This window comes from Schistocerca nitens, chromosome 7 (assembly GCF_023898315.1).
Source record: "Schistocerca nitens isolate TAMUIC-IGC-003100 chromosome 7, iqSchNite1.1, whole genome shotgun sequence".
Classification (NCBI taxonomy): domain Eukaryota; kingdom Metazoa; phylum Arthropoda; class Insecta; order Orthoptera; family Acrididae; genus Schistocerca; species Schistocerca nitens.
The window spans coordinates 285,749,107-285,777,064 of record NC_064620.1 but is presented as its reverse complement, the minus strand read 5'-3'; the positions used below and the strand labels follow the sequence as shown (position 1 = coordinate 285,777,064).

Genomic DNA, 27,958 nt, shown 5'->3' with positions numbered 1-27,958 from the left:
ACGTGACGCCGGCGTCTGCAGGCAATGGAGCTGCGCACCGCGGGGGGCGGCGGGGGCGCGTCCACGTCGCCGTCTTCAGCGTCGCCTTCGCCGTCCGGGCGGCCGGGGGAGGCGCTGTGCCGCGTGTGCGGAGACAAGGCGTCGGGAAAGCACTACGGCGTCCCCAGCTGCGACGGCTGCCGCGGATTCTTCAAGAGGAGCATCCGCAGGTAACGCTCCGTATCCAGGCGCCTGCAGTCTCTCTGAAGGAGTCGCAGGCCAACTAAGAAGTGCTTATTGCTCTTTGTTGCCTAATAACTTAATTAGATTATGTTGGACGCTGCATCCTTATTAAGCTTAGACTCTATATCACATACTACATACAGGGTCAACCGACAAACTGCAAGGACAGATTTCTGGTTCGAAATGGAGGAAAAAAGTTCCTAGGAACATGTGTGTCATTAGGCGGAGTGCGTGCAACGACAACAAATCGTCCCGCTGCACCGCATCCAAGTTACAACGTATGATCAAAGTGGCCTGCAATGAATGCAATGCACGCTTTCACAAGTCGCATCATAGATTGCCGACATATTTTTCACGTTCTGGCCGCTCTCCAAATAGCGTCACAGGCGGCATTAACGCGCTGTTGAAGGGTCTGCACATCAGGAACTGGTTCAGCATACACAAAGCTTTTCAGATGACCCAAGGGTAAAATTCAGGAGGTTTAAGTCCGGTGATCTAGCAGGCCATACTGCAGGGGATTTGCGTCCTATCGAACATCCGGAAACGGTATTGTTGAACTGTTGAGCTGTTAGCGAACTGTAACGCGGAACGGGGTGGTGCTAAGTCATATAGAAACCACATAATCTGTCGTGTTGCCAAAGGAACATCCTCAAGCAGCACAGGCAGAGTATTCCGCAGGAAGTCCAAGTACATTCCTCCATGGAGTCGTCGTGGAATAATAACCGGTCCAAGTATGTGGTCGCCAAGAACACCTGCTCATGCATCGATGCTGACTCGACGCTGATGATATACCTCAACCATTCCCCCGGGATTGTCTGTAGCTCACAGAAGACGATTCTGGAGATAGATGGGGCCAGCTCTGGTAAAGGCTCTAATGGCTCTGAGCACTATGGGACTTAACATCTGAGGTCATCAGTCCCCTAGAACTTAGAACTACTTAAACCTAACTAACCTAAGGACATCACACACATCCATGCCCGAGGCAGGATTCGAACCTGCGACCGTAGCAGTCGCGCGGTTCCAGACTGTAGCGCCTAGAACCGCTCGGCCACTCCGGCCGGCAGTTCTGGTAAAGGTTGCATCGTCGGTAAAGAGAACTGATGACCCCATAGAGGGAAATCCGCTGCTGATAATCCTTGTAATCGTTGTAGGTGATAGGAATAGTAGCTGTTGTCATGCAGATTACGAGTATACGTATTTGTACGTAGGCGGACACCATGTTGACGGGCCACTTGCCTTGAGCTTGTACTAGGGTTCGTCTCAATATGTTGTAGAACCTGGACCTCCGGATCTGGTGTATGCACAGTCCGTCGCCTCCCTGCACGTACGTCTGTCTGAAAGGAACGATAATGACACAAACATCCAAAAAGGGCTTGAGATGTTGTGTGATTTGATTGGTGCCTGTGAGGGAACCTGTTTTGGTACAGCTGTGATGCCTCTCGACCGTTTACGTCTGCCTGACCGTACACAAACACCATCTCGGCTTGTTTCCGCAATGAATACCGGACCATTCTGCTACTTACAGAACGTTGCGTCAGTCACACAGCCTGCAACACACGAGGAACACACCATACGTGGTCAGAGGAACTTTCATCCGTGAGCGACATGTGCCGTGGCAACGATATAGTTCCTCACATATATTCATCGGACCTTTTTTCCTCCATTTCCAGTTAGGAATCCGTCCCTGCGGTTTGTTTTATTAAATTTCATTCTGTATAAACGGGATGAAAAATAGTTCAGTGTTTCCAATATGAACAAAGGTGTTGTTGAATTTGAAACATGTAAAGCTTCTACTCTCCTTCTGTGTTAGGACTGCCTAACAATCCTAGCACTGCATGGTTACTCATTTTGCAAATTTTCTGTTACAAACGAAAACAAAAAATGAGGTCTCTTTTGAGTGTAATATCGAAAAAATTTCATTTCGATGTATTCGTGAAAACACCTTTGAAATTATGAAGCAGTCATACGAATAAAAATGGCTCAAATGGCTCTGAGCACTATGGACTTAACTTCTGAGGTCATCAGTCCCCTAGAACTTAAAACTACTTAAACCGAACTAATCTAAGGACATCACACACATCCATGCCCGAGGCAGGATTCGAACCTGCGACCGCAGGGGTCGCGCGGTTCCAGACTGTAGCGCCTAGAACCGCTCGGCCACTCCAGGGCAGCTCATACGAAGAAATATACACACTGAACAAATGCACAAGTACGGTATCCCGTAAAGTTTCTGTACGCTGGGAACAGCTGTTCGCTGACTGCAATACGATTCTGTAAACGTGTCTACGCAACGCCTCTTCATAGCTCTATAGACGGCTATTGTTTCCGCCTACAACCGCTTGCGCGTCGCTGCTGAAAGCTGTCGAAACCGCTGGTACGTGTTGGGCTTTTCTTTAAGATGATTCGACTGTAGGGGAGAGTCTTAGCAGTAAAGAATAAACGTATTAAAACTTCATGCACGATGCGGAATTTTATCATATATATCACTGTTTATGACATCATATCTCTTTAATTATGTGTCCTATGTGATATACTTGTGCAGGTACATTCAGCGGCATATGTAGATACTGTCTGTGAAATATGTTGTCAATCGAGTTGGTAGAAAAGGAGTAATAAATTTTAATGTACAAGTGGCAACTTTTCCCGCATCTCAGTGTTTATGACATATCTCCTGCACTATGTATTGTAAAATGATTCAATTCTGTAGGTGCAATTAGCAGTATACATCGATACTGTCTGCGAAATTTATTGGAAATAGATTTAGTATCACAGAGGTGATAAATATAAAGGAATAGATAATTTCAATTCACGTGATGTCATCGCTTATCGGACATTTCAGATTTGTGAAGTATACAACAGAGATAAGGGTTCATTGTATTACATGTCGACTATGCCTTTGGTTCTCAGGACCAGGAATCGTCGTAAAATAAATGAATCGGAATCTGTCTCAGTGTGGGTGAAAGGTACTGACAACTGTAAAAAGATCGCACTCGTTGGTGATCTGACTCATTATTATAGAAATTAAATAAAGTTCCCTTCCTTATCCTTAATCCTTACCTATTAAAAAAAAACTACACATTAATCTTGCCAAAAGCCGAGAAGCTATTCTTCTTGGTGTTGTGGCTCTCTGGGGCACCCTGGGATGCTCTCTGGCACCCTGTGTTGCTAAATGCTCATTAATATTTGTTCATATGGGCGAAAATCTCGTCTCGAAAGTGTTGTAGCTGGTTGATTAACTGCCTACTTCACATTTAAGGAAGACGTGTACTTAGGTTATATTCGTGCAAAGTTTGTTAGAACTTATCAGAATACTTGTGGATTTGATTTGCAGAACATTAAAAATAGAGTTCGTTGGTTAAATCATAACAAAAGAAGATTCAAATCCATTGACAAATATTAAAGAGAGTGAACTTAGTTTTTACTATTAGTTGTGCAAATTTGCTGAGAGGTTGGAAACATCTGTGATTGTCGTAGAAGGTACAATAGTGCAAGCACTGCCACCGAAATTTAATCTTCGTATTACGAGGGTAATCCCAAAAGTAAGGTCTCCTATTTTTTATATAAGTACAGAACTCTGTTTGTGTGGCAGTTGGTCTCACTGTTATGAAGAGTGCTTTACGCGCTGTGCGTAAACATGCGCACGCCGCGCTGAGTCGCTCAGTCTTGGCATGGCAACCGTTGAGAATGCAGCTCACGGTGGATGTTACCGCCAAGTACAAATTTCGCGCAGTTTTTAGGTTTATGAACGCAAAGGGCACTGCGCCGATTGAAACCCATCGCAAATTGACGGAAGTGTATAGTGAGACGTGCATGGATGTCAAAAATGTTCGTAAGTGGTGTAGAGAGTTTGCAGCTGGTCAGACCGAAATTCACGACGAACAAAGGAGCGGGAGACCGTCAACTTCTGAGGAGACAGTGTTGAAGGTTGAACAAAGCATGCGTGAAGATCGGCGGAGCACCCTGGATGATCTCTCCACGTTGGTTCCTGAGGTTTCCCGAAGCACCGCTCATAGAATTTTAACGGAAACATTGAACTACCGGAATGTGTGCGCAAGATGGGTGCCACACATGCTGACTGAGGACCACATGCGGCAACGAGTTGATGCTTCCCGGCCGGCCGCGGTGGTCTCGCGGTTCTAGGCGCGCAGTCCGGAACCGTGCGACTGCTACGGTCGCAGGTTCGAATCCTGCCTCGGGCATGGATGTGTGTGATGTCCTTAGGTTAGTTAGGTTTAAGTAGTTCTAAGTTCTAGGGGACTGATAACCACAGCAGTTGAGTCCCATAGTGCTCAGAGCCATTTTGATGCTTCCCGCGCATTTCTTCACCGCCTTGTTTTCTCTGCCTCGTGATGACTGGGTGTTGTGTGCTGTCCTTAGGTTAGTTAGGTTTAAGTAGTTCTAAGTTCTAGGGGACTGATGACCAGAGATGTTAAGTCCCATAGTGCTCAGAGCCATTTAATTTTTCACCGGCTTGCAGCCGAACAGGACAACTTTCTGGACTCAGTTGTCAGGGGTGACGAAACCTGGGCGTACCACTTTACAACTGAGACCAATAATCACGCCATTACCGGCATCCTTCTTCGCCAAAGCCGCGGAAATTGAAACAAACACAGTCTGGCGGTAAAATCGTGACAACCGTTTTTCGGGATAGGAAAGGGGTATTGTTGGTCGACTTTATGCCCACTGGGAGCACAATTAACGCTGACAGGTACTGTGAGACTCTGAAAAAATTCAAACGGGCAATTCAGAACCGGAGAAGAGGAATGTTGAGCAAGGGCGAACACATTCTCCATGACAACGCTCGCCCACACAACGCTCGGCAAACCGTTGCTCTCCTGCAGCAGTTTCAGTGGTGCATAATCGGCCGGCCGGTGTGGCCGAGCGGTTCTAGACGTTTCAGTCTGGTACCGCGCGACCGCTACGGTCGCAGGTTCGAATTCTGCGTCGGGCATGGATGTCTATGGTGTCCTTATGTTAGTTACGTTTAAGTAGTTCTAAGTTCCAGGGGACTGATGACCTCAGATGGTAAGTCCCACAGTGCTCAGAGCCATTTGAACCATTTGGAACATAATCACCCACCCACTATAGTCCTGACTTGGCGTCCAGTGACTATCACCTGTTCCCTAGGTTAAAAGAAGAGGTTCATAACTTTCTGAACAGCAAGGCGGCGAGCTGGTATGACATGGGCATACAAAAACTGCCACATCGGCGGAAATGGTGTACATGTCGGAAAGTAGTATATGTTCAGGCTGTAAACTGATGTAAACCAGTTTAGAAATAAACAGGTCTATGTACTTATAAAAAAATAGGTGACCTTACTTTTGGGATTACCCTCGTATTATTTACTGAAATGGTGTGCTGGACAGATTTCTACCAAACATGGTACATACATCATTTACTGTCTGGAAAGAACCGTTGTGGGAGTAAGAACCACTCTCCTATCAAAGAGGTGGGGTGGGGGTGGAAAAACAGTGCAGCACATGACGCGAGGGTGTAGTGTATGTACCAGTCCCATGCCATACCTCAGCCATCCAGTATTTGAGAATGAGAGCATTTAGGGACTTGCAACAGATTTAACACATAATTTCTAACCTTTACGAAACTTTTTCTCACGGTGATTTCCACAAAATGATTAAAGGAAAAAAGTTGATCGTTTACAGTATTTTCGCTGTTCGTGCTGTAAAACTGCCACATAAAGCTGACGCTTCAGTTTATTACTTCTTTACTACTAATTTTACTTGCAACACATTAAACAGACAGTAGGCTCGTGTAGCACTGGATATTCCTGCAAAATTATATCATTATACAGCTCATAGTTCAGGAGAAACGACGTAATAAACTTTGAGGTGCCTGAAAAAGAACCTATTTGGCAAAATTCGCTAAACATACGGTGAAATATGGATATAAATACACGTGAAATTTGTTAAATATGTTTGAATGAAATGTGGATGAAGCCCGATCAACAGGCATTATATGCACTGAGCGGAAATAATAGTGCATTGAGAATGGCTAGCTTCTAGTTGGAATTTATATCTGCACAACAAAATTTAAAAAAGACCACTGATCGCTGCAATCTATAATTTACAAGTCAATATAACAGTCGCTGAGTGCAACAGCTTCCTGAATGGAAGGTAACCTGATGATATATATGACTTGTGCGTTTGCGGACAAAGTCAAGGGTAAAAAGCTCATGCTAAATCCCTGGAACGCTTTTCGTCAAATTTGGTACACATATTAGTTACAGTCTGGAAAGAAATACTGTAGGGATAAGAACCACCAGCCTCCTATTGGAGTGAGTATGAGAACGTGGACCGAGATGGGGAGACGAGGAGATGGACAGACAGCAGGGGGGGAAGAGGAGACAGGCACAGATAGGAGGAGGACATTGACTGTGGTAGCAGAGGCGGAAATGGACAGAGAGAGGAAAGGGGAGGAGACGGACAGAGAAGGAAAGAAGTGGAGGAGGATAGAGGTGGGGGAAGGAAGAGATAGGTGGACAGATGGGGAGGAGGCGAAGAATAAAGGGGAGAATGAAATGGACAGAGATAGGAAGGAGGAGGAGATGGACAGCGAGAAGGGAGAGGAGGAGGTTGGCACAGAAAGAAAAGGGGTGGCGATGAAATTAGAGGGAGGAGGAGGAAGCGGACAGAGGTGGAAGGAGCAGATTGACAGAGACCGGATCGAGGAGCGGACTGACACAGAGAGGAGAGAGGAGGAGACGAAGGGCAGGAGGAAATGAACAAAGAGTGGGAGCTGGCAGAGGTGGACTGAGTGTGGGGAGAAGATAAAGTTTTGATAGGGAACCCATGTCTGGAAACGATCCGTAAGCATACAAAACAAGTTTGAAAACCTGGTCGCCAAAATCGCCAATTTGAGCTCATTAAGAATGCTAGAGACGGTGATAGGTGATATTTGAAAGATGTCTCCTGATTGTAAGAAAATGTTTGCTCGGTAAATAAAACAAACATCAGGAACCTTTGAGATGTGGTTCTCTACATACGTCGTGAGTTTTAGAAGCTTTTGTTTCAGTTCATAGCAGATTTAGCAGGAACACTATCTGGCAGTTGTTTGATCCTTCTAATCTGATACCTGAATCGTTTACTTTTAGCAATACTCCACGTTTGTGGTTTAACTAACTTTCTACGAAGATTACTTGTTAACTACATAAATTCAAGCAATGTTCCAAGGCATCGCCTGGTCTTTATGGAAGTCATACGATATTTTCTTAAAAATAAACAAATATTTCTCCAGCATAATGGTACGTTTACCATGTTTCAGGAACCTGGACTACGTCTGTAAAGAGGCGGGCAGATGTGTCGTCGATGTAAGCCGGCGCAACCAATGCCAGGCATGCCGCTTCAACAAGTGCCTTCAAGTTAACATGAAGAAAGACGGTAAGCTACTCAAAGTAACTTCTCAACAGTTGCTATACATCTGTAAAAACTTTAAGTCTGCCCTACTGAAACATTTGATATACGATTTTTAACCCTGCTGCCTACCATTACGACTGAGGTTACGGAGCTTTAGCAAGGTCCTATGACGTCTTTATGAATTGGTACGACGCGGGACCTAAAAGAAGTACCTTCTTGGAGCCGTAATGACAGGTTATTGTGCCAGGTCGCTCTTCTAAAGAATGTGTTGAATAAATTGGTAAGGCGTCACTCGTGCGTAGGAATCAATTAATTTGCGTGAGTGCTCGTTCTCTAAACCGCTGTTTCATGTTTTCGGCTTATTTTAACTTGCAAGACTAAAGTGCTAATATCAGTTTTTTTTTGTAAAAAATCAGCACAGGGGACCCGAAACTGTACTATGGATACGGCCGAGAATTCAAGTAAGACGAGCCAGTAGAAGTTTGCTATATCACCAAGACTAAAGACTTTGTGCCTTTAATTACTATACAGTTAATCCGAATTATTGACTTCAAGTGCTAAAGCAGCTGCATGAGGTACCGCAGAAAAAAGAAACGGCCTGCACTGTGGAGATCGAAGGATTTTCTGTTTCACCACGAAAACTCTCTCTATCACACAGCCTTGGATGTCGAGCTGCTTTTGGTCATAAACAAAATAACATCGGGTTCTCATCTATCCCAGTCAGTCGTATTTTAGCCCCATATGATTTCCTTCTGTTCTCCAAAATGAAAAGGAGTCTAAAAGGAAAACTTCGTTCGATCCGTCGAAGTTTGGGAATATAGTTGGTGTGCGTCTTGGCTCTGATAATGCCTTCACTGTGGTATTTTTAATAGGTTACGGCACATGCCTAATTTCTTATTCATTACAGAGCCTACTCTGTGTTACCCCTATTTGATTTTGTGTTGATAACCCCACTACTGCCGTGACCAGAAATCCTATTCTTCCTGCCGCCGCACTACTACATCTAATATCAAACTATCCACTTCCTTTTTAAAGTTTCTAAACTAACTGTCCGATTGAGAGGTCTAACATACGACGCTACAATTCATAGAATGCCAGTTGTGTTCCTCATGATGACATTCTCCTGAAAAGCTTCCCCCCGGAGATACGAACGGGGGTGTGGGGCTGTTTTACTTCCAGAATATTTCATCCAAGAGGACACCATCATCGTTTAACCACACAGTAGAGCTGCATGTTCTCGGGGAAAGAAATAGTAACTGTAAATGCCCCTTGCTTTCAATATTTTGCAGTACTAGCACAGCAAGGGCATGTTGACTGACGGGGACATGTCCGAAAGAACAGAGATCACGCGTTCATATAAGGGCATGTTGGAAAATGTTACAAGGTTATATACTGTAAGTCAGTCATCCAGACTGTTGCCCCCGAAACTACCGGAAAGGCTACTGTCCTTCTTCGGGAAGCTTGCGATAATCCGGCCTCTTTACGGATACCCCTCGGTTGTGGATGCCCCCCCCCCCCCCCCTACACTACAGCAGTATGTATCCATCAGGCATGCAAGCTATCCCGCCTCGGTAAGTTCCATGGTTCATGGGGCAATATTAGGTGTAATAGAACCCACCTGCTCGAAATTGACATTATACACCGCGATTGTAATGTTGGCTTATGGATTTTTCCTGGCTCTCACTTGGCACTGATTTTCACATATCGACAGATATAAGTCTTGCTTTACCTCACACAATTGGACAAATAAATAACGTGTAATTCGATTCTCTTAAATGCTTTGAAAATTATTGTACTGATAATAATATTGTGATTTCACTTTCACTTTTGGAAATACGAGATATGTTAGAAGCCACTTAAGGGAATACAAACAAAAGTAATAAAATATTTTATGCAGTGCATTAAAAGTAATATATGAAATACGTACAAATTTCATAAAATATTTCATAAAATATTTAAAGACGAACAATCTATTAACTTCTGACTTGCCAGGCTTAATGAATGATTGATATCGTAGGTCACCAGTAACTGAAGACTACAAATTGACACGTAGAGACTAACCTGTTGGCATTTTTACAGAAGAGTAATCCATAAAAATACACATTTTATATAATATTTTAAAACTATTCTATCCATAACGAACCAGCACAGTCCTCTTCCAGAGAACAATTTATAATACACAAACATGTGTCTATATACATTAAATGTACATTTAATGTATGTATGTATTTTCTCTAGCGATCTCTTGTAGTAACCAGTTTGTATAGCCTAACGACTATATCAAAAAGGGAACACAGGTGCTGCGAAGTCGTACTACTGCCAAGGATTACGTGACTATTTTGGCTGATTAGATCCAGCCCACAGTATAAAGTTAGCTCCCCAAGGGTGATACCGTGTTCCAGGACGACAGCACCCCTGTTCACTTTATTTGCACCGTCCAAGCCTGGTTTTGTGAGAATGATGATGAACTGTTGCATGTCCCCACGCCACGGCAGTCACCACATCCCAATATTATCGAGTCTTTGTGATCTGCTTTTGAGAGAAGGGTGTGTGATCGCAATCCACGTCCAACACTGTTACATGAACTGTCCACTATTTTGCAGGAAGAATAGTACAGGATTTCCTCCAAAGCTGGGTAGGACCTGTATTTATCCATTCCAAGATGACTGGAAGGTGTTTTGAATATCAACGTTTTCCAACATCGTATCAGGGCGTGGTAATCTATTGTATTTCTTGTATTTTCGTATTTTTGTCGATCCTCTGTAGTCTGCAACATTTAACATTATCGAACTAGCTTTGTACTTCGTCGCTTGCTTCTTTTTCTTCACGACTTTTTAAGTCATATGTTTTGATCACTGCGTAAGATTTTCTTACATTCTTTGCTTTTTTGTTTTGAAACTACACTACTGGCCATTAAAATTGCTACACCACGAAGATGATGTGCTACAGACGCGAAATTTAACCGACAGGAAAAGATGCTGTGATATGCAAATGATTAGCTTTTCAGAACATTCACACAAGATTGGCGCCGGTGGCGACACCTACAACGTGCTGACATGAGGAAAGTTTCCAACCGATTTCTCATACACAAACAGCAGTTGACCGGCGTTGTCTGGTGAAACGTTGTTGTGATGCCTCGTGTAAGGAGAAGGAATGCGTACCATCACGTTTCCGACTTTGATAAAGGTCGGATCGTAGAGTATCGCGATTGCGGTTTATCGTATCGCGACATTGCTGCTCGCGTTGGTCGAGATCCAATGACTGTTAGCAGAATATGGAATCGGTGGGTTGCTAGACAACAACCATCTACACGAACAGTTTGACGACATTTGCAGCAGCATGGACTATCAGCTCGGAGATCATGGCTGCGGTTACCCTTGACGCTGCATCACAGATAGGAGCGCCTGCGATGGTGTACTCAACGACGAACCTGGGTGCACGAATAGCAAAACGTCATTTTTTTTTGGATGAATCCAGGTTCTGTTTACAGCATCATGATGGTCGCATCCGTGTTTGGCGACATCGCGGTGAACGCACATTGGAAGCGTGTATTCGACATTGCCATACTGGCGTATCACCCTGCGTGATGGTATGGGGTGCCATTGGTTACACGTCTCGGTCACCTCTTGTTCGCATTGACGACACTTTGAACAGTGGACGATACATTTAAGATGTGTTACGACCCGTATCTCTACCTTCATTCGATCCATGCGAAATCCTACATTTCAGCAGGATAATGCACGACCGCATGTTGCAGGTCCTGTACGGGCCTTTCTGGATACCGAAAATGTTCGACTGCTGCCCTGGCCAGCACATTCTCCAGGACTCTCGCCCATTGAAAACGTCTGATCAATGGTGGCCGAGCAACTGGCTCGTCACAATACGCCAGTCACTACTCTTGATGGACTGTGGTATCGTGTTGAAGCTGCATGGGCAGCTGTACCTGTACACACCATACAAGCTCTGTTTGACTCAATGCCTAGGCGTACCAAGGCCGTTATTGCAGCCAAAAAATGGTTCAAATGGCTCTGAGCACTATGGGACTCAACTGCTGTGGTCATAAGTCCCCTAGAACTTAGAACTACTTAAACCTAACTAACCTAAGGACATCACACACATCCATGCCCGAGGCAGGATTCGAACCTGCGACCGTAGCGGTCGTGCGGTTCCAGACTGTAGCGCCTTTAACCGCTCGGTCACTCCGGCCGGCTATTGCAGCCAGAGGTGGTTGTTCTGGGTACTGATTTCTCAGGATCTATGCATCCAAATTGCGTGAAAATGTAATCACATGTCAGTTCTAGTATAATATATTTGTCCAATGAATACCCGTTTATCATCTGCATTCCTTCTTGGTGTAGCAATTTTAATGGCCAGTAGTGTATATGTTATTTTCAGCTTTTCTGAGATGCCTTGCAACGTGATGTTCAGAAGAGATCTCCACCCCCTCATACTCTCACGGATTTATGGAGAGCTCCGCAGGATTCACGGTGTCAGTTCCCTCCAGCACTACTTCAAACATTAGCTTATTTTATTTGTGGATGTTCGCATTCTCTAATCAATATTATGTTCTATTTTCAAATGCGTTATTATATGATAGAGGTGGTTCCAGTGAAATAATTCTTAACAAAACTGTTTTTAAGTGTATAACGTCAGAACGAATGTTATACTCATAATGTTAACAGCATCTGGAGATCCTAAAAGATAGAATCCCTTTCGGTGAATGACGGTTTTAGTTTGCAGTATGCATAAGACGGATAAACAAAAATAGCTACTACAGCCAGTGAAAATGTGGCTCGCCCAAATAATTCCTCTGCTCTTTATTTATGATGCTCGAGTTGAATTTGGTGCATATGGATGTCATTCGTAACTACCCTATAACCCAGATCATACAATGAAGAGCCAAAGATACTGGTACACGTACTAATATTGTGCAAGGCCCCCGCGAGCATGCAAAAGTGCCGCAACACGATGTGGCATGGACTCGACTAATGTCTGAAGTAGTGCTGGAGGGAACTGACACCGTGAATCGTGCAGGGCTGTCCGTAAATCCGTAAGAGTACGAGGGGGTGGAGATCTCTTCTGAATAGCACGTTGCAAGGCATCCCAGATATGCTCAACATTGCCCATGTCTGGGGAGCTTCGTGACCAGCGGAAGTGTTCATTCAGAAGAGTGTTCCTGTAGCCACTCTGCAGCAATTCTCAACGCGTGGGGGTGTGGTGAGGTGTCGCATTGTCCTGCTGGAATTGCCCAAGCCCGTCGGAATGCGCAATGGACATGAATGGATGCAGGTGATTAGGCAGGATGGTTACGTACGTGTCACCTGTCAGAGTCGTATCTAGACGTATCAGGGGTCCCATATTACTTCAACTGACCACGCCCCACGCCATTACAGAGCCTCCACCAGCTTGAACAGACACCTGTTGACAAGCAGGGTCCTTGGATTCATGAGGTTATCTCCATACCCGACCACGTCAATCCGCTCGATACAATTTGAAACGAGACTCGTCCGACCAGGCAATATGTTAATCATCAAGAGTCCAATTTCGGTGTTGACGGGCCAAGGCGAGACGTAAAGCTTGTGCAGTCATCAAGGGTACACGAAAGCCCTTACCGATGATGTTTCGTTGAATGCTTCACACGCTGACGCTTGCTGATGGTCCAACATGAATTTTACAGCAGTCTGCGAAAGGGTTGCACTTCCGTAACGTTGAACGATTCTCTTCAGTCGTCGTTAGTCCCGTTCTTGCAGGATTTTTTTCAGACCGCAACGATGTCGGAGATTTGATGTTTTACTAGATTTCTGATATTCACGGTACACTCGTGAAATAGTCGTACGGGTAAATCCCCACTTCATCGCTACCTGGGAGATGCTGTGTCCCATCGCTCGTGCGCTGACTGTAACATCACGTTCAAACTCACTTAAATCTTGATAACCTGCCATTTTAGCGGAAGTAACCGATCTAACAACTGCGCCAGACACGTGTTATATAGGTTTTGCCGACCGCAGCGCCGTATTCTGCCTGTTTACATATCTCTGTATTTGAATATGCATGCCTATACCAGTTTTTTGGCGCTTCAGTTTAGTTACAGAAATGCAAATAAAACAGATTGCACTATATTTTAGGTATTTCGGCTCCCAATCAATACGGTGGCACCCGGAGCCGCTGCACCTTTGAAATGAGAACTTTCCAAGTGGTAGCCAGCTCAGCACGTCGGATGAGCAAACATGTTCTTGGCTCTGAGCACTATGGGACTTAACTTCTGAGATCATCAGTCCCCTAGAACTTAGAACTACTTAAACCTAACTAACCTAAGGACATCACGCACATCCATACCCGAGGCAGGATTCGAACCTGCGACCGTAGCGGTCGCGTGGTTCCAGACTGTAGCGCCTAGAACCGCTCGGCCACTCCGGCCGGCCAAGCATGTTCTTCTTGTAGGTAGTCTTATGGAGAACCGGCAACTGTTCAAATGGCTCTGAGCACTATGGGACTTAACATCTGAGGTCATCAGTCCCCGATAACTTAGAACTACTTAAACCTAACTAACCTAATGACATCACACACATCCATGCCCGAGGCAGGATTCGAACCTGCGATCGTAGCGGTCGCGCGGTTTCAGACTGTAGCGCCTAGAACCGCTCGGTCACCACGGCCAGCGAATCGGCAATTGTTTGACCGTCGCCTTACTTGCTAGAGTGGTTCAGAGTCGTTGAGCTAAGTTCACTTGATATTTTCTTCTCACGCCAAATAATCTGAATGATTTACATTTAAGACGTAACATTCGGTTATTAAATTTATTATTTGATTCCAGTAAGGTTATTGTAGTGGACTGTTAAGGCAGCCAGTCCACAGTGAAGTAGCCGAAAGGGCACGCGTCAACTCACGCCGTCTGGCGTTAAGTCTGGAACAGGATACGTGATGAATGTGATAAAGAAAAGAACGTAGCTACTAGAACACTTAACTTTTATATCGTCCTTTGGTATACAGCATTCTGGATGATACAAGTGAGACTCTATCTTGAGGTACATGCAACGTTACAAATGGTTAATGGCGCCTTGCTAGGTCGTAGCCATTAACTTAGCTGAAGGCTATTCTAACTGTCTCTCGGCAAAGGAGAGAAAGGCTTCGTCAGTGTAGTCGCTAGCAACGTCGTCGTACAACTGGGGCGAGTGCTAGTCCGTCTCTCGAGACCTGCCTTGTGGTGGCGCTCGGTCTGCGATCCTGACAGTGGCGACACGCGGGTCCGACATGTACTAATGGACCGCGGCCGATTTAAGCTACCACCTAGCAAGTGTGGTGTCTAGCGGTGACACCACAGTTATAGCACACAGAAGTTATAAACAATTTTATGTTTTACATTGCCGATTATCTGTGTTATCAATCACTGCGGTAATGAGAGCATCCTGTAGGCAGTATCGACTCATTAGCTAAGTGATAACGCAGCTGATTTATAAAGAGAAAGATACATTAGCTCTTGCTGGCAATATCGCTGGAGACCTAGACAACTTGTCTGCTTAGCACTTCTTATCTAACTGAGCTGCAAGCTTCCAGGTCGAAAATCAGTAGGGTTTCTCCTTAGTTTACTGACTGTAACACAAAAATATAATAGCGAAATCAATCGCTAACGACATATTCTCTCACATTAACGAAAACAGTCTGATGATTCTCATCCAGTTTTTTTTTATTTTCATTATTTTTTTATTTTATTCTATGCCTGTAGAAAGCTACTGGTTCAGAGATAAAGCTGTCGCCAATTCAAGTTTAGAGAGTATTCTCATCCGCAAAGAAGGAGTAAGAAAGGTAAATGTTTGACTGCGCTAGATCAGAAGAACTAGTGTGGTGGGGGTTGCTTTCCAGCCAGGCTCTTGGATAGGATCGTTTGTGAACTCAGTATAGTGCAGGTATTCGTTCTTGTACAGGAGAACGTATAATGCTGGTTTCTTAGTCATTTTTTTCTTTTTTTTGCGACTGGAAGCCATCTCAATTGTTGGTGACAGATGGCAACTGATATGGACACACCCGTAGGGTGCAGTTCTTATTACAAAACGCCGAATATGTGCCACCAGATGCATAACGTTATATTTTAAGGAGTCACGCTCTGATTTTCTTAAGATACTTACTGTCAGGACCAACCATTGTTTTCTGTTTTGAAGTTATCACACTGTCGTTCAAATCCCGGTCTGACCATCCTGATTAGGTTTCCCGTTATTTCCTGAAATGCATTAGGGAAAATGCTGAGGTCTTCCCTTGGCAACGACACACTCGATTTCCTTCCCCATCTTTCCCAAAAGTAGCTTCTATTACATCGCTAACGATCTCGTAGTCGATGCGATATTTAACCATGAGCTTCCTTTCTTTCTTTACTCTCCAACATTGGCTACTGAATGAAAGTGTCTCATGAAGGTTAAATGCTCGCAGTTCATCACATTTGCCAGTAATTCGGTGAACCATACTGATAAAACGTAATAAGTCGTTCATCAAAGCCCACTGATCTTCTTCAGTGAAACAAATAATTATTCGCCTCAAACGATCATACTTCAAACGAGAAAATTATTTTTGGACGTGAAGCACAAGGCAGAAATTTTTTCAGCTATCTCAACTGCTAGCAACTCTCTATTAAATCCATAGAGAGCAAAATGTGACACATGTTAGACTTTTTCCCCCTTTCACGCTCCATTTTCGTTCGCTTAAATAACAGTACCTATAACCTTCAAATGTGCAACATTCAATAAGTCACCGAAAGAGCAATTTAGAACCTCAAACAAAAAATGACAATTGTAAATACACTAACAGCAACCTACGTGACAAAACACCTACCATAACTTCCACGAACTTAAGCGCCAACCTACTCTTTTCGGACGAATTATTCCGTGCTCGATTATAAACATCTATATTCTTCACGTAATATGCTGTATGAGAAAAGGTCACTATGCCCCTGCCTATGCAATTATATGAGACGAAATATAGCTTTCAGAATTGAGGAGAAGACTGCATAATATCTACATCTACATGGATACTCTGTAAATAAAATTTAAGTGCCTAGCAGAGGGTTCATCGAACCACCTTCACAATTCTCTATTATTCCAATCTTGTATAGCGCGCGGAAAGAACGAACACCTACATCTTCCCGTACGAGCTCTGATTTCCCTTATTTTATCATGGCGATCGTTTCACCCTATGTAGGTAGGTGTCAACAAAATATTTTTGCATTCGAAGGAGAAAGTTGGTGATTGGAATTTCGTGAGAAGATTCCGCCGCAACGGAAGACGCCTTTGTTTTAAAATCCTGTATCATTTCAGTGACATCCTCTCCCCTATTTTGCGATAATACAAAACGCACTGCCCTTCTTTGATCTTTTTCTATGTACTCCATCAGTCCTGTCTGGTAAGGACCCCACACCGCGCAGCAGTATTCTAAAAGAGGACGGACAAGCGTAGTGTAGGCAGTCTCCTTAGCAGCCTGGCCTTTGCATTTCCTCTGTGGCAGATTTACCACTGGACCATAAATACATACAACAGCACATAAGTTCAAGTGCAAAGCAATGCTTCCAGCAGAAATTTCCATATCCTACCTCGCAGCCAGTTACTGCGGCTTGCTGTTTTTCAGCGGTTACAAAAGCAAGGCGAAATTATGCATTGGGTAGCCGTGGCTGCTGGTGAACTTTGACGTGAACAAACAAGGAAATAATTGTTTTGAACAGGCTATAATCAGCCCCCAGGGAATCAGGATTCTCATCCAGCATTACCTGTTACTGCAAAATCAGGAACGAACCCAATGTGTAGTTCGGTGGTCTGTTGGAATGATTCTAGCTTTGTGCGCTTAAGAACTGGGTTCCATTCACGCTTCAGGCAACCATTTTCAATAAGTACGAACAGACCCTCTTCATCTCTGGTAACGTCAGCTGAACAACTTTATGGTTACACCATGATTCCTACACCATATTAAACATAATGTCCCCTCGTTATCTACTTCAGGGGAGTCAGATGGACCACGACAGAAGCAGACTTCGCCGCAAATAGAAACTCTATCACCGGCAAGCTTTCTTACATCAGAAATTTTATTTTATTAATTAATTTGCTGTAATGTAAGATCGCAGAGCACGTGTTTCTCATTATATTTCAACTTAAGATGTTGAAAATACTGACACTTGACTGAACTTTAAACAGATCTCCCCTTTCGCCGGAATTGACCCCTTCCGAACGATACAGTTCCATCGTCAAGATTCGAACTCCTCAAAGTCTCTTCAAAAGGCGCATGTCTGGATTCTAATCTTGGCACGACACAAAAATCGTCATCTTGTTATTTCAGGTTGTAGCATGCCCTCACCAAACAACAGGTGAAAGTAGTTGAGATTTATATCGCCTTTCCATGCGTTGTCAACAACAGGGACTGGTGCCGGTTTTAACTCCCAGTTCAAACGTGCCACTACTAGTTGCTAACGAAAAAGAATTCCATAGCTAAACCTCTCTTCGTGTGTAGCCAACAACTATGATACGTGCAGAGTTCGACTCGCAGTCAGGTCAGTCAAATCGATTGCCAATTTATTTCCAGTTCAGATATGTGCACATCCCGCTACTGGTGAAAGGAACCAATATTTAACATCGCTACATGGCTAGAAAATAACAATCATAGGGGCCGGGGTCGAATCCCAGTAATGCAAAACCTTTTCGATTGGTCATTTCAGTTTCAGTCCTCTCGCTACTGGAGAAGAATTTCGATACCTAACATTTGACTGTACTCAGATAACAGTTCAATTAGCTGCTGGGTTTCATTTCTCGTCCAACACAAAACTTTAGGTTCAAAATGGTTCAAATAGCTCTGAGCACTATGGGACTCAACTGCTGTGGTTATCAGTCCCCTAGAACTTAGAACTACTTAAACCTAACTAACCTAAGGACATCACACACATCCATGCCCGAGGCAGGATTCGAACCTGCGACCGTAGCAGTCCCACGGTTCCGGACTGCGCGCCTAGAACCGCGAGACCACGGCGGCCGGCCCAAAACTTTAGGTCATATTATTGCAAGTTTAAAATTGCACACGATTTCTTATTTGTGATTAAAACCATATTTAAGAAAATGTTCAAATCTGTGTGAGTTCTTAAGAGACCAAACTGCAGAGGTCATCGGTCCCTAGGCTTACACACTACTTAAACTAACTTCAACTAACCTATGCTAAGAACAACACACACACCCATGCCCGAGGGAGGACTCGAACCTCCGGCGGAATGGGCCGCGCAGTCAGTGATATGGCGCCTCTAACCGCGCGGCCACTCCGCGCAGCCATATTTAAGATCCTTTGTGGTTAGTTAATAGGGAATTGAACTCCTGGATCCCGTTCCAGGAAAAAAAACTCCTTGTAATTTCAAGTTGACAGTTACTTTTTTAAATGCCACTTATCGTAATAAATTTGGTTTTACAAGCGTTGAAGACTGTGTCTTCTCTTATAACGTATTTCCTGATATTTACATTGCCGTGGCAGTATTAGGCCTACAACTTTGCTTCCGCCGTTTTGCAATAGATGGCAGTAGTGGCAAGTGGGGTTCAGGTGGCTGGTCGTAGGTGTAATTCAATAAGCTTAGGTATCTGTCAACATAATGCCATAAAAATATTAGTCGATTTGTGATTGCATCATAAGGTTATTCTCGATTAAGTACTTCAGCTTACGTACCCATTTCTCGCCATTTGTGGGCAGTTATAATTTTCTGCTTTAACATGAAGAAATCTGCGGCTGCGGCTCTTAAAACGCTGGGTAAGACCAATGGTGAGGGAACTATTAGTGGAAGAACGTGCAGAGAATGGAAAACAACGCCTTAAGAACTTTGATTTTGATATCGAAGACCGGAATGGCGGGGGAAGACAGAACGTTTTCGTAGCTACTGACACAGACGAAGACAGTCACAGGACATCATTATCGAAAGCAATTGATGCGTTCGAGCCCAGCACTGAAACACAAACGGCCACAATACAGTGGTAGACACGTAAAGGTAATTTTGCAGCAGGTCAGTGCTCGACCCCATGTTGCAAAACCCGTCAAAATATACATGGAAAAGTTGAAATGAGAAGTCCTGTCCCTCCAGCCGTATTCTCCATACGTTGCTCTCTCTGACTACCACCTTTTTCGATCACTAACATACAGTCTGGCTGACTAGCACTTTCCAGTGCAAAATTGAATCGATTCATGGAGCCCCACTAAAGACGCCCAGTTCTTCCGCCACGGGATTATATGCTATCCGAATGATGGGAGAATGTAGTGGCCAGCGATGGGCAAAACTATGAATCATAATTTTTTGGAAGTTTTTCACAATAAAGCCCCGAACTTCGAGAAAAAACGGCTGAAGCAAAGTTGTAGACCTAGTAATTTTCATCTGGATTGATAGTCACACGGAGCAGTCTTCACTAGTGGTTGCTCGTAGTAACCATCTCGTACAGTATGCGACCGTACCGAAAAAGAGAGAATATTGTGCTATTCAGACGGCGCTATGTATTGTGACACAGAGTCCCAGTTAGCCGACAAGTAAGTTAGGGCAGATGAATGTGCCTGTGTGAGGAGATGCATGCGGGCCTGTTGCTTTGCGGCGCAGTCCCGGATTCCCACGGAACACTTTGCGGCTGCGTGTATTGGCGGATGGGGATCGAGCAAGAGGGGGGCAGCATCTGGCAGCGGAGAGATTTCCCGTGTATGCCGGGAACTACACCCTGGCGCACTCATCTTCTCTGGTCGCATTTTTCTGTTGCGTTCCTGCCCTGAGGAATACTGTAAATGCTATCTGATGTGAGCGTCATTTAACACAAATGTCAGTCAAAAACTGAAGCACAACCCGCTAGATCTCGGCTTACAGTTCATTTTTTATTTACAATAGTCATGTTACAGCCTTCAAGCCCTCTCTTACGTACGATTAGAGGCTTGGAGTTTTACACTTACAAAAATTTATGAATTAATGGTACTCATAAATTATTAACAGTTCAATGAGTCATAATATGATATCTTCTTTATACTTTTACAAAATTAGCTACAAATAATTTATTTCTTTCTGTTTTTACACAGGTATACGAAAACAATGTTTCGGCTTTTGTGCCATTTTCAAATGTTCCTAGCCGGCTGGAGTGGCCGAGCGGTTCTAGGCGCTACAGTGTGGAACCGCGCGACAGCTACTGTCGCAGGTTCGAATCCTGCCTCGGGCATGGATGTGTGTGATGTCCTTAGGTTAGTTAGGTTTAAGTAGTTCTAAGTTCTAGGGGACTGATGACCTCAGCAGTTAAGTCCCATAGTGGTCAGAGCCAAATGTTCCTGCCGGCATTACATTTAGAAAGCATTTTATTCTACAACTATGTAACAGTATTCTGAGATTTTTATCTTATATTATACTTACATCTAGGTGGAGTGACGTCCATAAAACATACTGGGAAGTAATTTCTTTTATTTATTGGGTTGTTAATATTGCTCACATTTTTACCTTGTATGGGAATTTCGTGAATTTCTTTTGTTAGTTGCCAAATGACAGTCGTTCCACCGATGCATTACGTTTACAAGTAAATTGTATCTTAAGCTGTCAGAGATATTATTTGCCAAAGACAGTTTGCGTTATGTAGATGTGCGAATTTTAATGTTGTCTATTGTTTTGGTCTATCGTGTTGCATTCATTGCTTTTTTGTGTTAATAAAGTTTTCCAGATAATTTTTGTGTTTGAGATCCATTTGCTCGTTTAGGATGCCATTCGGATATCTGTTTGTGTGTGTATAAACTTCTAGCTCTTCCAAAATATCACCTTTTGATATCCTATGTTGAATCTTCAAAGTATTTTCGATTGTGTTCAATTTGTGGTTTTTATTTCTTACTGCTTTCGTAGTCTCCCATGTGTTCTTTAAATCTTACGCTAAAACTTGTCCTGTTTGACCAACGTGAAAAACTGTTGTAGTCATCACAGGACATTTTGTGTACACATGGATTAGAAAAGATTGGGACGTCGTTTTTTACTGATCTATGCTTTGTTTGTAACTTGTTATTAGTTCGAAATGTTGTATTTTCGTATTCTTTAACAATTTGTTTATTTTGTGCGATATGTTGCCTAAATATACATTGTTGGTACTTATATCGGTTTCGCTTTGGTTTTGTCACCTCTTTTCAATGTTAGGTCTTTATGTATTATGTCTGCTTTAGGTTTAGTAGCTAGTGTTACAGGCATTTTTACATCTAACTTAAACAGAATCGGATAAATATAATTAGTAATGTTAACACAAATCCTGTTTTACAGTAATGCATGAATTTCCTCTTTTTTAATGTACAAAATTAATTTCACTCTGTAGAACAATGTAACTTCCTTGAAAATTATCTGTGGTGTATTATGATCTTTGGTCGTAAGTTGATGCCATGAGAGGCAGTCTGTGTTGAAAGGTATCTCGGTTAAGTCTTATTTAGAATCTGTTCTGTGAACTTCTGGCGTAGGTACTGTGCCTGTTGTGACTGATAAAGATATTAATCTATTTTGGAGAGCTGTGTGAATCAAAGATTTATTATGTGACGAAAGATGTGATTTCGAATGTGTTTGTATCCGAGAAAAATAGCGAAATAAATTAAGAACACCAACAATTTGTGTTCATTCATCAAGAAGGCAAAATCCGAACCTCCATATTGCAAAGTTTTGATAAATGAATTTTAGCCACGGACCACTGGAACCATCAAAAAATATGTAGAGTTCGATGTTTTATGAGTTCATTCAAGACACTTGAATGAACTGACAGGAGCTCTAACAACAGGGGTTGACGTACTACGGCATGTATTAAAACTCTGAAATACTGCACTGATAAGAGCTAGTTACTAGCCGAAATCGGGATTTGGTTTAATAGAGCCATTAAGGACGGGAGTAATTGCTGCTCTCCATCATTTTGAATTTTTTTTATTTTCTAGATGTTTCACCTGAGAAAGATTAGAAGACATGAAGAATCTCGCGACACATCTGACATGTATTCGCAACACACTAATGTGTTGCAACACGGTGATTGAGAAACACTGGATTAAAATACACTCTTTAAACTCTGAAGGTAGCAGGGATTCAGCAATAAAATATAGAGAGCGAAAGGTTATTTATAGCTTGTACAGAGACCAGACTGATATTGTAAGTGTCGAAGGACAAGAAAAGGAAGCAGAATTCAGAAGAGAGTAGATAGGGCTGTAGCTTATCCCTGAAGTTACTGCATTTACCTCCCTCGGCAAAGAGTCTAGGAGTAATAATAATGAAAATCTAAATTGGACTGAGCTCGTAACTTCAGGTGTAAGGAGACATCAGCATCTCTCTGCGCCGTACAAAAATATGAAAAGCTCTTTCCTTTTGGCTTGAAAAAAGAAATTGTACGAACACTTCCAATTATGACTACAGCGATGTTATCTTGCAAGGTCTTTCTCAGGAAATCTCGCTGCTCCTGGAACTGGTTATTAATCTACATTTACATCTACGTACATATTCCGCAAGCCACTATATGGTGAGTGGCGGAGGGTAGCCTGTACGGCTACTAGTCATTTCCTGCAATGCCTGTGTTCGTTATAGGTGTGATGTTACTCTCATCATATCTCACCATCATACCATCCGTACCCTCTGTCTTCTCTACTGTCTTATCAACGTCACCGTCCCCCATTTCTCTCCTCGACCGTACCGCTCTTGTGTAAACAACATGACAGAAACACTCGTTCTCATCAGACCAAAATCCTTTCTGTCCTACACCATCGTTCAGCAACTTTCTTGAAATCCATTTCAGTAGCAGAAGTCCGACTCTGCAGTAAGGTCCCGCATTACATAGAGAACTGAATAACACCTCCAGCTTCAGAAAACAATTAATGACATATCAACTGAAGCAACAATAATGACCAACATCGTCCCTACTCGCACTTATTGGCCTCGTACATCTTTCTTTCCAAGCAAATCTTCCTCATTTGCCAGTATTCTTAGATGGCGCAGTCTCCTTAAATTTCCTTTCCCGAGAACTCGCTAAGTCAGAAAACATCTATTTCGTATACTCATAAATTCTTCTTACATCTGTCACTATCAATATTGTTATTTTTGTCATTATTATTATTATTTCTTTCCTTTCTCAGACGTTATGTCTGGTTAAAAATGGAAAGTGACGCGGACCTTGATCAAGCGTGACTTCCTTTTAACTTTATGGTATATGTTACATTCCATTTAGGAACTTTCGGGTAATTGAACAGGTATCAATGATTACAGATTTCTGTAGTTGTATATATACGTTTGGATGTAGCTGCATTGCGTTGATGTACTGGTGCATATTGTGTGGTATGACTCCTGTAGTTGATAGTATAATTGGTATGATGTCAACTTTATCCTGGTGCCACATGTCTTTGACTTCCTCAGCCAGTTTGACGGATTTTTCAATTTTTTCTCCTGTTTTCTTCTGTATATTTGTTGTATTAGGTATGGATATTTCGATTGGTTGTGTTAATTTCTTCTTTTTATTGGTGAGTATGATGTCAGGTTTGTTATGTGGTGTTGTTTTATCTATTATAATGGTTCTGTTCCAGTATAATTTGTATTCATCATTCTCCAGTACATTTTGTGGTGCATACTTGTATGTGGGAACGTGTTGTTTCATTAATTTATGTTGTATGGCAAGTTGTTGATGTATTATTTTTGCAACATTGTCATGTCCTCTGAGTTATTCTGTATGTGCTAGTATTGTACATCCGCTTGTGATGTGATCTACTGTTTCTATTTGTTGTTTGCAAAGTCTGCATTTATCTGTAGTGGTATTGGGATCTTTAATAATATGCTTGCTGTAATATCTGGAGTTTATTGTTTGATCCTGTATTGCAGTCATGAATCCCTAAGTCTCACTGTATATATTGCCTCTTCTTAGCCATGTGTTGGATGCATCTTGATCGATGTGTGGCTGTGTTAGATGATACAGGTGCTTGCCATGTAGTGTTTCTTTTTCCAATTTACTTTCTTCGTATCTGTTGATGTTACGTGATCTTCAAAATGGTTCAAATGGCTCTGAGCACTATGGGACTCAACTGCTGAGGTCATTAGTCCCCTAGAACTTAGAACTAGTTAAACCTAACTAACCTAAGGACATCGCACACATCCATGCCCGAGGCAGGATTCGAACCTGCGACCGTAGCGGTCTCGCGGTTCCAGACTGCAGCGCCAGAACCGCGCGGCCACTTCGGCCGGCGTTACGTGATCTAAATGGTTGTAGAAGTGGTTATGAAATTGCAATGGTGTAGCTGATGTATTTATATGAGTAATTGCTTTGTGTATTTTGCTTGTTTCTGCTCGTTCTATAAAGAATTTTCTTAAATTGTCTACCTGTACATAATGTAGGTTTTTTATGTCGATAAATCCCCTTCCTCCTTCCTTTCTGCTTAATGTGAATCTTTCAGTTGCTGAATGTATGTGATGTATTCTATATTTGTGGCATTGTGATCGTGTAAGTGTATTGAGTGCTTCTAGGTCTGTGTTACTCCATTTCACTACTCCAAATGAGTAGGTCAATATTGGTATAGCATAAGTATTTATAGCTTTTGTCTTGTTTCTTGCTATCAATTCTGTTTTCAGTATTTTTGTTAGTCTTTGTCTATATTTTTCTTTTAGTTCTTCTTTAATATTTGTATTATCTATTCCTATTTTTTGTCTGTATCCTAGACATTTATAGGCATCTGTTTTTTCCATCGCTTCTATGCAGTCGCTGTGGTTATCCAATACGTAATCTTCTTGTTTAGTGTGGTTTCCCTTGACAATGCTATTTTTCTTACATTTGTCTGTTCCAAAAGCCATATTTATATCATTGCTGAATACTTCTGTTATCTTTAGTAATTGGTTGAGTTGTTGCTGCCAGTAGTTTTAGATCATCCATGTGTAGCAAATGTGTGATTTTGTGTGGGTATGTTCCAGTAATATTGTATCCATAATTTGTATTATTTAGCATGTTGGATAGTGGGTTCAGAGCAACGCAGAACCAGAAAGGACTTAAAGAGTCTCCTTGGTATATTCGACGCTTAATCTGTATTGGCTGTGATGTGATATTATTTGAATTTGTTTGGATATGAAGTGTGGTTTTCCAATTTTTCATTACTATGTTTAGGAACTGTATCAATTTAGGATCTACTTTGTATATTTCCAATATTTGTAGTAACCATGACTGGGGTACACTATCAAAAGCTTTTTGGTAATCAATTTATGCGTAGTGTAGCGACCTTTGTTTAGTTTTAGCTTGATATGTCACCTCTGCATCTATTATCAGTTGCTCTTTACATCCTCGTGCTCCTTTGCAACAGACGTTTTGTTCTTCATTTATAATTTTTTTCTGTGTTGTATGTGTCATTAATTTCTGTGTAATGACTGAAGTTAATATTTTGTATATTGTTGGTAGGCATGTAATGCGGTGATATTTAGCTGGGTTTGCTGTGTCTGCTTGATCTTTAGGTTTCAGATAAGTTATTCCATGTGTAAGTGTATCAGGGAATGTGTATGGGTCTGCAATGTAACTGGTAAATAATTTAGTTCGATGTGAATGTGTTGAGGTGAACTTCTTTAGCCAGAAATTTGCTATTTTATCATTTCCAGGGGCTTTCCAATTGTGCATAGAATTAATTGCTTGGGTGACTTCATGTTGCAAAATTATCACTTCAGGCATTTGTGGTATCATCTTGTATGTGTCTGTTTCTGATTGTATTCACCGTGCATGCCTGTTATGTTGTACCGGGTTTGACCATATGTTGCTCCAGAAGTGTTCCATGTCTGTTATGTTTGGTGGGTTGTCTATTTTAATGTGTGTGTTATCTATTGTCTGATAAAATTTCTTTTGGTTTGTGTTGAATGTTTGGTTTTGTTTCCTTCTATTTTCACTTTTTTTTATCTTCTAAATCGTTTGGCCAATGCTTGTAATTTCTGCTTCTTTTCATCTAATTGCTCTATCGCTTCTTGTTGTGAGATTTTACCTAACCCTTTTCGTTTTTTGTCTGATGTTTCATTTCTTATAAATTGTGTTAGCTGTCCGATGTCTTTTCTCAGTTTTTCTATTCTGAGCTGTAGCCTATGTTGCCATACTGGCTTTGTGGGTTTCTTCTGTGAGTTGGTTTGTTCTGATCTCTGCCTAGTGTGTATATTTAGTGTAGCGAATGCTCCTATATAAACCAGTAGTTGTAACTCTTCCATAGTTGTATTTTCATTTATTTTATTGTGTGTGATTGTGTTGATAGTTGTTATTGTTGTTTCGACTTGTAGGTTATTTGGTGGTCTATGCAAGAATGGTCTAATGTCTGTATTTGTGTCTTTGTATTCTATATATGTTAGCTGAAATTTTTCTTCTATATCTAACATGTGTCACTTCATGTTCTATTTGTGCTTGTTCTGGTGGCTGTCTTAAGATTTTGTTTTCCTCTGATTGTTTAATTGATATGTGGTGTTCTTTGTTTGTTTGCTCCGGGATGTTTGAGTCCATTACTGTATTTCCTTCTTCTTCTGATTGCATTATTATTATTATTATTATTATTATTACTTCTATTACCATTATTAGTGGTAGCAGCTGCAGTGAAAGTACTGTCGGTACTAACTTTATTATTCCATAATCAGTATTATCCACTCACATTGCCACTATAGACTCTCAAATCATTTTGATATTATTTCTCACATTAAAATTGTTATTTCCTAGGTAACTAAGACGTACGAAAAGGTGCTGTATGTGTGAAACTCTTGTCCGATGTAGGAGAGGGCCTGATAGCGCTGGTCAGATCATTTTAAATAAATAAATAAACTGGAAAAGCAATAGAGTAAAGTAAAGTAAAGAAATTAAGAAAGCAAATAGAAGTTCAGAAAGAAGAAATTAAAACTTTGATGTTTCCCGATGACATTGTAATTCTCTCAGACGGCCGACGTCTTGGAAGAGCAGTTGAAAAGAATGGATATTGTCTTGAAAAGAGATTATAAGATGAACACCAACTAAACTAAAAGAAGAGTAATGGGATGTACTCGAAAGAATCAGGCAATGCCGAGGTGCCAAAATAGAGAGGGCGTAACATATAGATTGGAAAGCTAGAAGGGTTATTCTGAAAAAGAGAAATTTGTTATAGAATGTTAATTTGAGTGTTATGTTTTTCCGAAGTTATTTATCGGGTGTGTGGCTTTGTACGGAAATGAAACGTGAACGATGAAAAAGAGAAGAAGAGAGTAGAAGCTTTAGAAATGCTGTGGTACAGAATAATGAAAATTAGATTGGTAGGTCGAATAACTGAGGTGCAGACTGTGACTCGAAAAGGGGAAAGAAAATTTGCACATCTTGACTAAAAGAAGAGATCGTTTGACAGGATAGCTCAGGAGGCATCAAGGAATCGTCAGTCTGGTAATTGAAAGA

At 42.1% G+C, this 27,958-nt stretch overlaps 1 protein-coding gene across 1 annotated transcript in view; it reads left to right on the top strand.

Annotated features, from left to right (window-relative positions):
* Nucleotides 1-24: 24 nt before the first annotated feature.
* LOC126195578 (nuclear receptor subfamily 2 group F member 6-like) overlaps nucleotides 25-27,958 on the top strand; it is a 145,099-nt gene continuing 117,165 nt past the window's right edge. Inside the window, exons 1-3 of the mRNA XM_049934203.1 lie at nucleotides 25-209; nucleotides 7,501-7,616; nucleotides 19,538-19,548. Of these exons, the coding sequence (XP_049790160.1) occupies nucleotides 25-209; nucleotides 7,501-7,616; nucleotides 19,538-19,548 (312 nt within the window). The remainder of the gene's footprint in view (nucleotides 210-7,500; nucleotides 7,617-19,537; nucleotides 19,549-27,958) is intronic.